At 38.2% G+C, this 15,321-nt stretch overlaps 1 protein-coding gene across 2 annotated transcripts in view; it reads right to left on the bottom strand.

Annotated features, from left to right (window-relative positions):
- The window catches only part of LOC106879716 (A disintegrin and metalloproteinase with thrombospondin motifs 2-like), a 75,321-nt gene that overhangs the window by 2,919 nt on the left and 57,081 nt on the right, over positions 1-15,321 (bottom strand). For both annotated transcript variants that reach the window (XM_089340687.1, XM_089340686.1), the window contains 11 exons: positions 14,796-14,909; positions 14,297-14,439; positions 11,996-12,059; positions 10,698-10,803; positions 9,018-9,151; positions 8,095-8,215; positions 7,381-7,470; positions 4,942-5,105; positions 3,863-4,001; positions 1,353-1,485; positions 30-237 (listed from right to left, as the gene is read on the bottom strand). In XM_089340687.1, the coding sequence (XP_089196813.1) occupies positions 30-237; positions 1,353-1,485; positions 3,863-4,001; positions 4,942-5,105; positions 7,381-7,470; positions 8,095-8,215; positions 9,018-9,151; positions 10,698-10,803; positions 11,996-12,059; positions 14,297-14,439; positions 14,796-14,909 (1,416 nt within the window). The remainder of the gene's footprint in view (positions 1-29; positions 238-1,352; positions 1,486-3,862; positions 4,002-4,941; positions 5,106-7,380; positions 7,471-8,094; positions 8,216-9,017; positions 9,152-10,697; positions 10,804-11,995; positions 12,060-14,296; positions 14,440-14,795; positions 14,910-15,321) is intronic.

Raw genomic sequence — 15,321 nt, 5'->3', positions numbered from 1 at the left:
CATAAAAAAATAATTGACAAAAATCTTACCTTAGTCCATTCACCGATTTGCCATTCTCCAGCACAAGGAACCCGGTTGCATTCCCGGGTACCATTGGGTTCTTTACTTTTATCGCAGTAAGAATCAGAAATCACTTCATCTTTCTTTCGGCTGTCTGACACACAAAAGTATACGGGTTTCTCCACACCATCTGAGCCGCATGTTTTAGAACAACTGCTCCATCGTTCAACCACCCACCTGCATAAAAAGAAGCGCTTTCTTCATAACTTACTTATAATATTTCAAAACTATATATATAGTTCAAATTTACAGAAGACAAAAGACAAAGACAGGCAAGAAAATTGTCATTCCTACTACATGATCATTCGATCTGTTAGAAATAGTAGCTATGGTCTTTCTACGTTTTTCCGTAGTTGACCTGTGAGGATAGCTCTGGTGAGGCTAAATCGTCCGCATTCATCACATATTACTGTTGGACCAATGGGTTCTCTTTTCCTGGCTGCTTTGCTTTATATTATCCTGTTCTAATGAAAATTCCTGTAGATTCCTGAGGCAATTGGTTATAAATTTGTGTTGAGCATGACTTTAAACTGCATTTGAGTAGTGGAACCCTGGTACAATGTTCCAGAGTTTTGAGGAAAGACGGAACCGCCTCTTGGTCACTGTTGTTCCCAGGTCTATTCTGTTCCTAGGTCTACCCTACTCTATCAGAGTTTCAGCTATGAGCTAATTAGCATATTAGGACTTGCCTATCTATGGTTGTGAAGACTGAATCTGGTGAACTCTGTGGAAGAAACCTTCATGGTTCAAGGGAAGGGAAGATGGTTGCAGCATCGCATTGTGGAGAGCAGGATGAGGAATGTAAGACATTTTGATCATCCGCTGCATCCGTCTTCATCTCCAGTTCTCTTGACCTGGTCTAACGCCTGGATTGAAGATGGCCATGGACAAGAGAGTAAAGTGGACGGGGTGCAACTTTTCTTTAAGCTATGTCGTCGTGCAAGTCATCAGTCATTCTTAAGGATGACTAGATGCTCATCGTCGCTTCGACTGACGATTATGATGTACATATACATACATACAAACAAACATACATACATACATACATACATAAGATGCATGCAAATATACATATATATATATATATATACAGAGAGAGAGAGGGAGAGAGAGAGAAAGAGAGAGAAGGGGGAGAGAGAAGGCGAGAGAAGGAGGGAGGGAAAGAGAGAGAGAGAGAGGGAGATAGTAGGGGAGAGGCAGCGAAGATCACTGAGTGAAGACATAACAACATTCTTTTATTAGATTCAGCCATTTGGCTGCGCTCATGCTGGAGCACCACCATGTATATTTACCTCGATTTCATACACTCCTCCCGTGTACATTCCACTTTGTCAATCCGGGGATTTTCAAGATGGAGACAGAAGTTCTTGTCAACAAGTTTATCGGTGAGTGTATTGTAACAGTTGTACATCGTATTCTGCGTTCCTGTTGGCAAAGACATTAATTATCGACCAATTAATAACACATGCTCATACACATGTCTGTTTGTCTGTCTGTATGTTTGTCTGTCTGTATGTTTGTCTGTCTGTATGTTTGTCTGTCTGTATGTTTGTCTGTCTGTATGTTTGTCTGTCTGTATGTTTGTCTGTATGTTAGTTCTCTTCTCTTTTTAACAATTTGAATTCTTCCACTGAGGAGCTGGTTTCTAACAAAGATACAAAGCTTCCTCATTGGAATGGAGATAACGAAAACAAAATCACAGTTTAAACTTGAGAATGGTATTGCATATTGTTACTGTTTCGTTCACAGATTGTATTTGTTTTGTGTGAGTTAGTTTATTTCTTTTTTCTGAAAACCCTGGCTAATCCAGATTGACACCTCGGCATTTACTCACATAATCAAGTACACTGGCTATTATTGGTATTAAAGATAATTATAATCTGAACAGAGAAGCCGTATGTATATATGTATGTATGTATGTATATATGTATGTATGTATGTATGTATGTATGAGAACAATGCCTGTCATCACCCCGGATGGAGGAAGCAGGTTAAGGAGGGGATCGACACTTTTGACAGAGCACGTATCCAGCATGAAGAACTTAAGCGAGCTGCGCGAAAGCGCACGGCTCGTATAGTGAATGGGGAAAGCTTAATCTGCAATGTTTGCAGTCGTATATGCTTGTCAAGATCAGGGCTCATTAGCCACCAACGGAGCCGCAAATGCAAAATATAAGTTAGTCCTAGAGCGCACAATGTTCCTGAAGGTCGGCAATGGTCTTCCTCGGTCAAGAGTGGACGGCCATCATCATCATGTATGTATGTATGTATGTATGTATGTGTGTGTACACATGAATGTATAACAACAACAACAACAACAATAATAATAATAATAATAATAATAATAATAATAATAATAATAATAATAATAATATCCCAGGAGAACCTTGTCTCAGAGAATATCTCAGGAGAATCTTGTCTCAGAGAATATCCCAGGAGAACCTTGTCTCAGAGAATATCTCAGGAGAATCTTGTCTCAGAGAATATCCCAGGAGAACCTTGTCTCAGAAGATTGTGTTGACAAGTACTACTCGCATCCTTAGAAAAACCTTATCAATTTAAATGTCTGTATTGCACTACATGAAGATATTTCGCTACTTCCCCTGTCATTTGAACTCCCCAAGCTTTCAGTCATACTGTAACATCACTTATTCTTCACTCGCCCTAGGACGCTGGGTGTGTCTCGGCGAGTGATTGTAACAAACACGCAGATTAAAAGTAAATAATAATAATAATAATAATAATAATAATAATAATAATAACAACAATAATAAAAATAATAATAATAATAATAATAATAATAATAATAATAATAATAATAATAATAATAATAATAATAAGGAAAAATGCTTTCTAGTCGACGTATCAATACCAATAGATGACAATGTTTCTCTAAAATACAAAGATCGAGGTAACTGGAATGTGGAGTCTAAAAACAGAAACAATTCCTATCATAGTAGGCGCTTTAGGTATGATTAAAAAATTCAGACAAATACATAACAAAAACACCAGGACTTACAAGTATATATAACATACAGAGAATAGCACTACTAGGCACCGCACACATCCCATGAAAAACACTTTCCATACAGTAACAATAAGAGCATCACAACAAATCACAGCACATACCCAAGGCACACACAGCTGCGCTCGGTAGTGTAGTGAAAGCACGTGAATAAGACTAGTGAATACTACTACTACTACTACTACTACTACTACTACTACTACTACTACTACTACTACTACTACTAATAATAATAATAATAATAACAACAACAACAATAACAGTCATAATAAATGCCCTGATGCAGTACCAGGCAGTGGCTCTCATGACTTTTGATCTTAACTGATTGGAAGTGCTATCATGTGCATGTTTTGTCTTGGCATAAAAGATGGGCCACAGCAAATATTCTGCTCAATACTACAGATTTTCTTGTGAGATTCTTGGCCATAACCAGTTGTGCCCACAAGGGCTAATATAAATTAAAAAAAAAAAACATGTAAGGACAAAGACAGGACGAAATTTCTGCTACGGGCACTAATTTTCTGAGGGGAGGGCCATGTGGATTAAATCAATCCCAGTATTCAGCAGGTACTTATTTTATAGACTCTGAAAGATACGAGAGGCAAAGTTGACCTTGACACAGCATAAACCCCAGGAGAAATGACGCTAGCTAAACGTTTTGACTGCAAGTTCACCGTCTTAACAACAACAACAACAGCAACAACAATGACAACAACAACAACAACAACAACAAAAACAACAACAACAACACCAACAATAGCAACGACAATCGCTTACCTGCGCCGCAAGAAACACTACATTCACTCCATTTGTCAAAACGCCACTTAAAACTGTTTTTCTCAAAAGTGTAATCATCTCGACTGGCCGTGTAACTATACGTTATCTCGGAGTCTGTGTTGTTTTCTGTCATATACAACTAGAAGTAGTAAAAAGACAAAAAAGAAAAAAATGAAAAAAACCCCCAAAAAACATTGGTGAAGTCATTAAAAATGCAGTATCGATAAGGAAGCCATTTATTATAATCACGGATAATGTTATTAAACGGTTATTGTTATCGAAATTCGTGGGTTGCAAACTCTGTACTTAAAATGAATTAAAATTGAAAAAATTATGCGCTTATTAGAATCTATTGTTCAGATTGCTATATCATCTGCTTAGCGTTATCAAACAGTTATTGTTATCAACATTCGTGGGTCACAAATTCTGTATTAAAAATGGATTTGAATTGGAAAAATTACGCACTTATTAGAACCTGAGGCCCAGATTGCTAATTTTTCTGCTTAATGTTATCAAGTAGATAATTGTTATCGAATAGATTTTGTTCTAATGTGATCGCTAATAAGTGACTGTCACTAAGGAAGCGAGCTGGCAGAAACGTTAGCACGCAGGGCAAAATGCTTAGCGCTATTTCGTCTGCCGTTACGTTCTGAGTTCAAATTTCGCTGAGGTCGACTTTGCCTTTCGGGGTAAATAAACTAAGTACCAGTTACGCACTGGGGTCGATGTAATCGACTTAATCCCTTTGTCTGTCCTTGTTTGTCTCCTCTATGTTTAGCCCCTTGTGGGCAATAAAGAAATAAGAAAGGTTAGCACGCCGGGCGAAATGCTTAGCGGTATTTCGTCTGTCTCTAAGTTCTGAGTTCAAATTGCGCCGAGGTCGACTTTTCCTTTCATCCTTTCGGGGGTCGATAAATTAAGTACCAGTCAATTTTGTTGATTGGTAGCAAGTAGGGGGAGGGTTGGGTTGTCATTGAAAAATGTATTAGTAAAAAAAAAGAGGGAGACGATGGTTCGAAAAATATTTCTGGGAAACACTGGGTTTTTTTTTTTTACCAAAGACCAAAATTACGCCATACCAATGCAATTAAAAAGCCGTTAATCGGTCCGGTTGTTTGTAACGTTTCTTCTGTTTCAGTGTTGGTGTAAACAAAGCGAGCCCCTTTTAATATGAACGAATGGGAAGTGGCCTGAATGCCGTCACCATTCAAAGGGAATTCGTCGGCTTTCTCGTCTTCAAGTGCTGTAACAGAAATAAAAGTAGGATTAGATTCAACGGAGATCTTGAAAAAAAAATAGTCACAACAATTGTTTCTATTATAGGCAGAAGACCAGAAGTTGTGAAAAGGGTTGCATGATTGGTACTTTAGTTTACCAACCGCTGAAGGGCTGAAAGTGTGTCAGAATACACGTACATGGTTTAGGGATATGTTAGAAAGAAAATATAGAGAAAATAAGTTTCATACATCGGAAAAAGGTCAGATGTTTTGGGAAAAAGTATCTGATTCCAATATGTGATTGGTATTTTATTTTATTGGGCCCGGAGGAATTAAAAGGCAAAGTTTATCTTGACGGAATTTAAACTTAGAACGTAAAGAGCTGGAAGAAATTCCGCATAGCGTTTTGTTCGACGCTCTAACTACTCTCAGATTCCACCATCCTAAACTTAGAAAAGGTAATGGCTTCTAACATAGGTAGAAGGCCGGTAGTTCTGAGGGAAGGAGGCTTGTCAATACCTTAGAATCCAGTGCTCGACTGTTTCTTTATTTTCTCGACCCTGGAGGGATGAAGGGCAATATTGACCCTGACGGGGTTTGAATACAGAACGTAAGGGAACGGAATAAGGCAAAGCATTTTGTCTGTCGCTTTAACGATCCTGCTAACCCATCACTCAAAATAGAGGCAAAATAATCCTTTCTACTATAGACACAAAGCTTGAAATTTAGGGGAAGAGGACTAGACGATTACGTCGACCCCAGTGTTTCAGTGGTACTTAATTTATCGAACCTGAAAGAATGAAAGGCAAAGTTGACCTTTCAATACCACTAAGCATCTCGTCCAGCGTGCTAACGATTCTGCAGCACGCTGCCTTAAATAGAGTCAAAATAATCGTTTCTATTATAGGCACAAGGCCTGGGTTTTTGTTGGGAGGAGAACAATCGATCACCTCGAACCCAATACTTGACTGGTACTTAATTTATCAACTCCGAAAGGATGAAAAGCAAAGTCGACCTAAGCGTAGTTTGAACTCAGAACATAGCGATAGACGAAATACCGCTAAAATAGAGTAAAAAATAATGACAACAAAGAGGGGAATATAACCTATTGTATTGGTTTCCAGTATATTACTGGGTGTTTTGTCTCAGGTCAAGCCTGACCAAGCAGGTGAATAACCAAAGATGTTCCAGCGGTGACATTCTCATTTTCCCCAGATATTGATTTTCTAGGACTCAATTGTCTAATGTAACTTTACTTTAAAAAGATACGATGGCTTATGATTTGAAGCAATCTGGCTGTCACTTTTAGCCTGCTGAGTGACCACGTCGTTGCTCACTCGTTGGCTTGTTATTGTTGTTGATGTTATTATTTAGCCTCGAATCAATTGAAATCGAACAGTGTCGAACAATTAAAATTCGCAGAACACATAATATCAACGTCACTCCACTCTGACATAACTGTTTTCTCAAATTCCACCGAACAGGTGATTATGTAGGACCTGACAGTGCCCTGGGAGAAACAGATGGCGGAAGCTCAAGAGAAGAAGCTTGCCAGACACCAGGAACTAGTAGAGTAGTGCAGAAATTGAAGTGTTGAAGTGGACGGTCGAGGTTTTGCGGGGCGTTCATTTTGCCAAGCTTTGACTGGGCTTGGAGCAGCGAAGTGGACGGTCATAAAATCCATCTCCGAAGTTGTAGTGGAGACTACAAAGTGTTTTTGGATAAAAAAAAAAAAAGGTTGAGACTTGGTCAACCCCGGCTGGGGTCATCTGGGCGAGTGGGGTCCGATGTTGAAAGACCCGAAACTTCTAAAGACCCCAGAAACATTATTAATGATGTATCCTAGAGCATCCGTGAGATGTGTCGTGGAACTATAAGTCCGTACTAATTAGGTTATGAGTCGCTGCCTTTTTTTTTATGAATTGAGAAAAATTTAGCTACTATTTCTAATATATCGAGCGATCAAGTAGTAGGCTGGATTAATGAATTAACCATGAGGTTTTTAAGACAGTATGCTATCATTTGAAGGAAGTTTAGCTACTATTTCTAATAAACCAATAGACCACGTAGGGGGCCTTTTCTTGCTTTGTCGTTGGCTTGTAAACAAGGGGCAGTAATACAACGTAATAAGTCCTGGTTGAGTTGACTTACCTATGAGGTTTTAAGAGAGTAGGGTATGTTTTCATGGAAATTTAGCTACCATTTCCTACAGATCGAATGACCGCGGAGTAGGTTTCTTTTTCTCATAATAAAGGGCGAGTTAATAGAAGTGAATAAGAGAAGGCTTAGTTAAAGACATACCCATGAAATTATTTCGACTGGGAGACTCTGATATGAAGATATTTCTGGCACCTTTTGGTAAAACAATGATTCTATGATATTTCATCAGTTCTGCAGCAGAATAGAGGAAAATGGCACAAAATATAGAAAGATGAATGAATATATATATATATATATATATATAAATAAATACAATTATAGCGCAGAAGGTGTGTATAAGCCATTAACACACACACACACACACACACACACACACACACACACACACACACACAAACACACAAACACACGCAATCCGTTAGATTCACTTCAACATTTAAATTTAATTTGTGTCAAAATATTTTCGTATCTTTGAAACCTCGTTGGTTCAGAGGTGCGGAAGAGCGTTCGACCGCTATCCATAGTTGAATTGCTTACGTCAGTAGGGATACTCTTATGTTGAGAGAGAGGGAGAGAGAGAGGAAGGAAGAGAGAGAGAGAGAGAGAGAGAGAGAGAGGAAGAGAGAGAGGGAGAGAGAGGGAGTGAGAGACTGACAGACTGACAGACAGAGAGCCAGAGAGAAAGAGCGAGAGAAATGGGAGAGGGTAGGAAAAGGATTGAGAGAGAGAAGAAAAGGAACCGACAGAGAGAGGAAGTTAGAGAGAGAAAGATGGAGAGAGAGAGAGAGAAAGTCTGGAAAAAGAGAGAGAGACAGGAAGAGGGAGGGAGGAAAAGAGAGTGGAGGATAGACATACCTTTCTCTGACGATCGATTCGTTGTTCCTGAGATCGATTTACAAGTAGAATTGTCCCCATTGCATTGTCCACAGGCGTCTTCCTGCATCGGAGATTCTAAGACACCGTCGCAACCGACTTCCTGCAACATAAACGAACAAATCCAGATATCATTTAGAGACACTGTTGGGACAAAACTTAATACTTGTTCATACAGCTGCAACTCAAAATGGCGGTTGATAAGAACGAGGCTTTTCCAACCATGTTGGATATACCGCTAGGTGAACTGAAAGTCCGTGTCAAAAAGAATTTAAAAATCAATTTGATTCTGTTCTTAGTATTGTTTCTTTTTATCAGTAATGTTCTATTGTTACATTTAGACATGCTTTAAAATAAATGTTATTTAACAGTTTTTATTTATCAAACACACCCATACGCATGCATGGCGGTAAAAGTATATAGATCCCATAAACAAGAAGTATTTATTTATATCATTTCTCTCGGTGCTATAGTGGAGGCGCGTGGCTTAGTAGTTAGGGTGTCAGCATCATGATCGTAAGATTGTGGTTTCAATTCCTGGACTGGGCGACGCGTTGTGTTCTTGAGCAAAACACTTCATTTCACGTTGCTCCAGTCCACTCAGCTGGCAAAAATGAGTAACGCTGCGATGGACTGGCGTCCCATCCAGCTGCGGGGAACACATACGCCATTGAAACCGGGAAACCGGGCCCATGAGCCTGGCTAGGCTTTAAAAGGGTGCATTTATATTTATTTTCTCGGTGCAATACAATACATGCAAACGCACGTAGTACATATATGTATGTATGTGCTTATATATATTACATACGAGCTGAATGACTCGGCGTTGCACGGTTACTGCTGTTCTTAGATTAGTAAACAATAAATAGAAAGATATATTCTCATAATTATTTCAAATACCCTACCTGGCAAATTCCTCGGACGCATATATTATTTGTACCATCGTATTTGCAAGGTGTTCCGTCTTTGACATCTGCTTCCGTTTGAAGAATTTCCGCTGTCTCTTTTGAGATACAGTTAAGTTTACAATAGTTCGTACCTGGAAGACATAACAATAACTTTACAATGTTTATTTAAAAAGAAAAATAGAAACAAAAAAACATTTGAACTGGGTTGATTCTTTTATTCTTCTGCTTGTTTCGGTCATTTGACAGTGGCCATGCTGGAGCACTGCCTTGGAGGATTTTAGTCGAAGAAATCAACCCAAGGACTTTTAAGCTCAGTACTTATTCTATCGGTGCCTTTTGCCGAACCGCTAGTTTACGAGGATTAAACACACCAACACCGGTTGTCAAGCGTTGGTCGGGGGACGAACACAGGCACAAAGTCACACACACACACACACACACACACACACACACACACACACAAACACACACACACACACACACACACACATACAAGGTTCCACGCAGTAGGACTGAACCCGGAACCATGTGGTTGAGAAGCAAGCTTCTTAGGAATTACACAGCAACGGTTAGACTAAGCGTCGCTGATGAGGTCTAACAGAGCAGAAACATGTCCAGAGTTGTTACTTGGATATCAGACGCACTGCACACTGCTTTGTAGTATGCTCATATAACAATAACAACCGATATTAAAATTTGGTTGGTTGATTGTCTTGTTATGATTTATGTTGTATAGAATGAATGAGAGAGAGAAGGAGTAAAAGAAAGACACAAAGGAAGTTAACATAGGCGCAGGAGTGGCTGTGTGGTAAGTAGTTTGCTTACAAACCACATGGTTCTGGGTTCAGTCCCACTGCGTGGCACAATGGGCAAGTGTCTACTACTATAGCCTCAGTCCAACCAAAGCCTTGTGAGTGGATTTGGTAGACGGAAACTGAAAGAAGCTCGTCGTATATATATATATATATATATATATATATATATATATATATATATATATATATATATATGTTTGTGTCTCTGCGTTTGTCCCCCAGCATCGCTTGACAACCGATGCTGGTGTGTTTACGTCCCCGTAACTTAGCGGTTCAGCAAAAGAGACCGATAGAATAAGTACAAGGCTTACAAAGAATAAGTCCTGAGGTGGATTTGCTCTACTAAAGGCGGTGCTCCAGCATGGCCGCAGTCAAATGACTGAAACAAGTAAAAGAGTAAAAGAGTAAAAAGAGTATAAGAGGTGCCTCTATGATGTGTCCTGGAGCCAAGAATTGCAAATGAAAAGAGTTGCAGCAAAATTTGTACCTTGCTTGCTCACGGAAGTGTGAGACAGTTTTTGACCAAAATGGTATGACCTCGCTTACTCACCCTTGACAACCGATGCTGGTGTGTTTCCGTCCCCGTAACTTAGCGGTTCGGCAAAAACCGATAGAATAAGTACTAAGCTTCCAAAGACTAAGTCCTGGGGTCGATTTGCTCTACTATTAAGGCGGTGCTCCAGCAAGGCCGCAGTCAAATGACTGAAACAAGTAAAAGGGAGTAAAGAGTAAAGAGTATATATGGGCTCAGATCAAACACTTTGCCTAGCTTGTACGTCTCCGAATTTATGTTACCTCACTCAACTTCACTTTGTCTTTTCACTAAACATTCTGGATGTAATAAACGCTCAAAATATCCTACCGTTGCCAAGTTGTGTTGGTCTCCATGTGTGCTGGTTGTTTCCAATCACATAGCCATCGAAAAGTGCACATTGTTCAGCTCTCATGTCTCTGTTGTTTACACACACCTACAACAAAAAATTATGACGTATGTATGCATGTATGTCTGTATGTATGTATGAATGCACATGGATAGGTACATACGAAGGGGTGCTGAAAAGTTCCTGGGTAAAGGAAAATATAGGATCAATTAATTATGATTTTATTCAACATATTCCTGTTTCACATTCACACACTCATTGCAGCGGTCCTTCGGTTTTTCTAAGTCCTGTAAAGGAACTCTGGAAGTTCGGACCCCGACCAGGCTTTTCGCGATACCCTGAATGCCAGGAACTTTTCAGCACCTCATCGTACATACAATTATACACACTCATACACACACGCACGCACCCGCACACACACACACACACACACACACACAAAATGTATGTATGTATGTATTATGTATGTATATATACACACATAAATACACATATATTGGGTAGAGCTGCTTATTTCCCCTATATATATATATATATATATATATATATATTGGACAGAACGAGATAACAAAGCCAAGGCTGTGATGAGTTTTCAGGACATTTATAAGGAATATATATATATATATATATATATATATATATATATATATATATATATATATATATTCTCAAAATGTATCACTTTAACTCGGTATAACAACCTGTAAAGCGGCTGGGGTATATTGTTTTTTAGTGTAATTTTGCTACCTCTGGTAACTATTAACGTCTTCAAATTATCGTAAGTTTTAATAACTGAGATAATATTAATATATACATAAACTAATATATATATATATATATATATATATATATATATATATATATATATATATATATATGTAAAGGGAGACAAAGTATAAATATTCATACTGTGCATATATATTTTTCTCAGTACACATGCGTGCGTGAGTATGTTTGTTTGTGTGCGAGTATGTGTGTGTGTGTGTGTGTGTGTGTGTGTGTGTGTGTGTGTGTGTGTGTGTGTGTGTATTTATGTGTATTCATTCATGGTCTCTCACTCTCTTTATTTCTTTTGTTTTCTCGTCTGCGATGAACTCCGTCCTCTTATTATACTTCACCACATTATCTCACTTTAAAATATTCAAATTTATTCAAATACTCTCAATAGTTTTCCGTTTACATTCACACAAACCACAGGTGTTCCATGTTCAATTTTACAGGTTTAAAAAAAAACAACTTTTTTTTTATATGTAATCTATGAGAAAGAAATACTACCTACGTCCGTTTTGCAAATCTTGAATTCTTCAACGCGACCTTCACATTCTTTTCCATTAAACGCTGGGCTGAAGAAATAAGAATATATGTGCATGTGTTCATACATGTTCATACGAATGTATGCATGCATGCATGCATGTATGTATGTATGTATTTATGTATGTCTGAATGAATGCATGCACGTATTATGGATATATACATACATACAAATATATTTGAAGAAAAGCAACAAAAATTCAATAGGTTATAGCAGTACGTACGTTTCGTACAAACTTCATTTATTCATGTAGTGTTCTCACTACAGTACGTACTGCTATAACCTATTGAATTTTTGTTGCTTTTCTTCAAATTTTATTCACCAAATCTCCTGATTTTGTTTTTGGTTTTTACCCTACCAAATTTTGGTGCCTCAAACATTTTAAGTACCACATTTAATCTTTTGATTAAATCTATATTATTATTACATACAAATATATATACATACAAATGTTTTAAAGGTTCACTACAGTTGTTTCAGACCCTTTTTATTGGTGAATCATCCGATTACATCATGGAAAACCATTTTCTTCATGTGATTAAAATTTTGGTTGAGAGAAAAGAAATACCACAAGATGTGGACTAACCCTCTCAGTTAGGTATCATTTATAGCCGGTTAAACCTAGCTAACCCTCGGTGTGTTTCCACTCTCTTCAATGATCCCTAATTGAGAGGGTCAGTCCACATCTTGTAGGTTTCTTACTCCGGAAAAATTTTCAGTAATCTGAAGAAAACCCTTTTTTTCATCAGGTAATCGAACGATTCATCAAAAAAAAAAGCGTCTGAAACAGCTGTAGTGAGCTGTTAACTTATTTGTGCTCTTATTTTACGCAAACATCATACATGGAAGCTTGTCTATGTTGGACCTGGAACTTCCATTGGTTTGTGAACCGACATGCGTGAGTGCTTGCGTATATATTTGTATGTACGTGTGCATTTGTATGTATGTGTGAATATGTGTCCATATACATATGTATATATAAGTGTATGGATATTAGGGTAGAGCGAAAAAGGCAACTTGCGAAACTGGTAATTGAGAAATGATATTTTGTTATGAATTAGGGTTAAAAGAAAAAGGTGTATAATGAACTTTGTGGCTAAATATTTTTCTTAGACTCCGCAACGCAATTAAAAATTTTAAAAATCGGTATTTTTGGTTGAAGTTTGGATTTCATGGATTATAAGTCGTAACGAATACATATCTCTACAGTAAATATAATATCTTTAAGCGGTTGCATACCAAGTTTTAATACAATTAACTAATATCTTGAGGTTTCGCATTGATTATAAAGAGAACGGGAGTGTGAACTTCTCTCCAGTGCCGCTGCAAAGGTCATTGCGTTCTGGACGTACGTCGTACGTGTGTGAAGTTTTCTGCTTTGTACCTTGACTTTAGGCCATTGTATTAAAATTAATGATTGTGTTAAATTTAATATTGCTTACATTTAGTGATGGCTCATAAGCTAATAACGCGCCATGATATTGAATGCCCGATAATTGTTACTCCATGTGATCTTAGCGAGCAAGTTTTGCCAACTTACAAGGACGTACTAAAATGTGTTTTATTTGAATGAGAAAAAGAACAGAATGTAGTTAAGAAAGATCCTCCAATTAAACAATTCGACAAGATTGTAGCAAAAAAGGTAATTCTTCTTTGGCAAAAGGCATCCATCCCTTGTGTTACGATTGAGTCAGTTAAACCAAAAATCTTAAACTTTTACCTGAAGTACCAAGCATTACTAAAATCTGTGAAAAATAGAAAAAAAAAATCTACGATCGTTTCAAACAAAGTGTAATGTGTTTAAAAACAATGTAATGAAAGCTTCATTTGACATTTCCTGTTGCAAGTGTAACTCCTTTAAAAAACTGTAGTTGTAGTAGAGACAAAAAGTACCACAGACAGAACAAGATTTCTCGGATACGTAAACGCACCAACATCGGTTGTCAAGCGATGGTGGGGGAAAAACACAGACACACAAGCATATATATATAACAAGTAAGTAATGCATAGCTTGAGGTTATAGTAGAAGACACTTGACGAAGGTGCCACGCAGTGAGACTGAACCCAGAGGCATGTGGTTGGAAAGCAAGCTTCTTACCACACAGCCACGCCTGCGCCTACATACATACATACATACATATATATGTATGTATGTATGTACGTGTGTATGTGTGTGTTGTGAGTGTTATTCCATAAATATACTCATATATATCAGACGAATTATTTAGGGGTACTCAAGTAAATACGCTATTTTATTTTTACACTTACCTGGGGTTGTTACATTTGCGCTGCCTGAAACGTGCCCCGAAGCCGCAGGTCACAGAACACGGGCCCCAGCTGGTCCAAGAGCCCCACGCTCCATCAATCGGGATCAAGTTGCTTTTGTACTGGCAGGCTCCACCAAGGCACCACTACGAGACAAAAGTAGTAGTAGTAGTAGTAGAGAAAGAATAAGAAATCTAAGAGGAAGAAGAAACTAGAAGAAGAAGAAGAAGAAGAAGAAGGAGGAGGAGGAGGAGGAGGAGGGGGAGGAGAAGAAGAAAAAGAAGAAGAAGAAGAAGAAGAAGAAGAAGAAGAAGAAGAAGAAGAAGAAGAAGAAGAAGAAGCTACTGCCCTTGCTACCGCTGCAGTTGATGGTAAAGAAGAAGATAAAAGAAAGATACACCGGATGGTGAAATGAAAATGAATTAAAAAAAAAACCGGACTAATGTGGAACACATTTGAAAAAAAAATACCAGTTAATAAATTAATTTTATGCGAAACGAACCTGACCGAATCCACACTTCGAACCTTCTAATGGTGGTCCATTTTTGGTTCTGCACATGTGCATAGTGCTCTGATGACTGCACCATAGACGGGTGCAAGGATCAAGCTGTCGAAACTGAAATCATAAAATAAAAATTTAAAAAATTGAGAAAATTATGTTAAAGTTTATAACATTTGAATAAGTGTGTGGTAAACTCCCTCTTATCCGGTTCTCAAATAACCGGAACTCTCAAACAACCGACACCCACTAAAAAAGAAAGATAATGTGTCGTTAGCTAATTAGAACCAAGAGAATTTGGACTAATTTGTATTGTGATTAAAAGAAAGTTTCTGATCTGCAATGAGTGGAAGTTAGGTGTTAAGTGGTTAGGGTACAGGACTCGTGATCGTGAGATTGTGGTTTCGATTCCTGGACCAGGCGATGTGTTATGTTCTGGAGCAAAATTCTTCCTATCTTGTTGCCCCATCCTGCGATGGACTGATGTCCAGTCCTGGTGTGTGTGTGTGTGTGTGTGTGACCTGTTAGG

The sequence above is a fragment of the Octopus bimaculoides genome, chromosome 23, assembly GCF_046866305.1.
Source record: "Octopus bimaculoides isolate indiv1 chromosome 23, ASM4686630v1, whole genome shotgun sequence".
Lineage (NCBI taxonomy): Eukaryota > Metazoa > Mollusca > Cephalopoda > Octopoda > Octopodidae > Octopus > Octopus bimaculoides.
Note: the sequence above shows the minus strand (reverse complement) of the source record. Positions and strands in the feature narration are given on the sequence as shown.